General features: G+C 37.6%; 1 protein-coding gene across 4 annotated transcripts in view; it reads right to left on the bottom strand.

Moving 5' to 3' along the window:
- LOC106874241 (junction-mediating and -regulatory protein) overlaps positions 1–2,500 on the bottom strand; it is an 83,911-nt gene that overhangs the window by 5,261 nt on the left and 76,150 nt on the right. For all 4 annotated transcript variants that reach the window (XM_089347026.1, XM_089347024.1, XM_089347023.1 and 1 more), the window contains one exon: positions 1,484–1,579. In XM_089347026.1, coding sequence (XP_089203152.1) covers positions 1,484–1,579 — 96 coding nt within the window. The remainder of the gene's footprint in view (positions 1–1,483; positions 1,580–2,500) is intronic.

Genomic DNA, 2,500 nt, shown 5'->3' with positions numbered 1-2,500 from the left:
TGGAAACTGAAGGAAACCCATCATATATATATGTGTGTGTTTGTGTATGTGTGTGTTTGTGCTGTGTTTGTGCCCCACCCCTACCTACTTGACAATCAGTGTTGGTGTGTTTACATTCCTGTACCTTTGTGGTTTGGCAAAAGAGACCAATAGAATAAGTACTAGGCTTAAAAAAAGTCCTAGCGTCAATTTGTTCAACTAAAACTCTTTAAGGTGGTGCCCCAGCATGGCCACAGCCAAATGACTGAAACAAGAAATAGATAAAAGATACATTAACTAGGTTCAGTTCCTACATGGCATCCACTAAAGTATTTTTTGTTTGGTTTTACACCTGGTTTTTCCATACCAACATGGATTAGACAAATACATTATTAGTCTATTATCCCATCTCAGCATATAACTTGGCACAGAAACATATTACTTGGTACCAGTGTGGAGGCGTTCCTTCTTGTGACTTGAGCAAAGGTCTTTACAAACCATCATGGATGCTCCCAAACTACCAACTTCCAATGAAAGAGGAGGAAGACTCTTGCCATCAAAACCCTGTTCTATACTTAGAATGATCCACTGGAAATGATGCTGTACTATTCTGGGTATAGTCCAATAAAGTAGGCCAAGCCTAATATTCTCAATTTGGTTTGTGGTCATTTTGACATCTACGGTACAGGCAATGTTGGGTTGGTGGAAGGAGCAAGCTAATGCACAGCACAAACATTTGATCACTATAAGCAAATCATCTATGAAGGCTGTCCAGCAAACCTGTGGCTAGACTCCTATTTCTGTTCTCTCTCAGTTATAAGGACCACTTTAGGTTCTTAGCTCTGAAAATTACCATGTGATCATTAATAGTGCTTGTTCCACAAAAAAAAAAAAAGCACCCAATACACTCTGAAAAGTGGTTGGCATAAGGAAGGGCACCCAGCAATAGAAACCATGTGAAAGCAGACATTGGTGCATAGCACAGTCCACCAGCTTGTTAGACCCGGTCCAACCAGTATGGAAGCTAGTGTCTTTGCTACATACATTGAAGTAATATTTTCTTCCAGTTTATATCATCATCATCATCATCATCATTTAATGTTCATGTTCCATTTTGGCCTGAGTTGGATGATTTGACAGGAACCACTGGTCCAAGGACTGCATTGTGTTCCAGTATCTGCTATGACATGGTTTCTATAGCTAGAAGTCCTTTATGATGCCAAACACTTTATAGAATATATTGAGTGCTTTCTTCATGTCACTGGTACTAGTAAAGTTACCATGCAGGTTGTAAGTCTATGAAACCCAAGATCATGGAGCAGCCAATGTACAACAGCTCCATAGTACCATGATGAAAAAATATTATTAAAGAAACACAGTAGATATCAAATAAAAATATGCCTCAATAACAGAATGGTCATCATGATACAAGCGAGAGAGTGGACAGCAGTTATTGTGATTAGGAATTATGGGATTAAAGAATGGATGCTAAAAAGGTTCTTACCAACTTATAATCTTGGAGACGCTTAATGGCTTTTCTGCGTTCTTCCTGAATAAATTCCTGTTTGGAATCCACTTTTTCTTTATGTTGTTGACGTTTCTGTGAATAGAAAGGTAATTTATAAGAATTGAACTGTTACTGAATAGTTTAAAGACTTTGGAATGTTCTAAGCTGCCTGAGACCATTCCTGGTTCTACAATACAAACTTTCCATTTTAAAGTGATCCAAATTAAAACTTACTAACAAAATTTCATGTTTATCCATGTTCCAAATACAAGCTTAATACCAACAAAGCATATCCAGTACTATGTCATCCAATATGGCCTTTCTTTTCTTAACCCTTCTGATATCAATGTCACCCCCTGATATTCCAAACATCGGCTCAATAATGACAAAAATTATTTAACTAAATTCTTCAATATTGACAAAATTAATTGAAACAAAGACAGTATAGTGGAAAAGAAATATGGCAACGAAAGGGCTAAAGTGATCAATAGGCTATTGTAGAAGACAGTTGCATGACACCTTGGGAAAGTGTCAGACAGAAACTGAAAGAAACACATCATATATATATATATATAGAGAGAGAGAGATAGAGAGAGAGAGAGAGAGAGAGAGAGAGAGAGAGAGAGAGAGAGAGAGAGAGAGAGAGTTTTGTCATCATGCAATCATTGTGATCAAAAATCACTGTCTTACAAATGGTGCTTGTCCATTTTCAATTTCCCATAAACACATAATGAGCCAAGGGGAAATATTTGGGAGCAGATGAGGGTTTGTGGTAGGAAGGGCATCCTGCCAAAGAAAATTTGCCTCAATGAATTCCATCTGACACATGCAGGCATGAGAAAGTAGACATTACAACAAAGACGATAATGATAATGATGCTGACAACAGTGATGATGATGATGATGATGGTGACAATGATGACATACATAGATTTATAGAGTCAGAAAAGGAGGCACACACACACACACACACATAGACAAGAGAAAAGAAGAAAGAGGAATGAGAAGACAGAGA

This window comes from Octopus bimaculoides, chromosome 2, assembly GCF_046866305.1.
Source record: "Octopus bimaculoides isolate indiv1 chromosome 2, ASM4686630v1, whole genome shotgun sequence".
NCBI classification, from domain to species: Eukaryota; Metazoa; Mollusca; class Cephalopoda; order Octopoda; family Octopodidae; genus Octopus; species Octopus bimaculoides.
The sequence above is the reverse complement of the archived record's forward strand: the minus strand, read 5'-3'. Positions and strand labels throughout refer to the sequence as shown.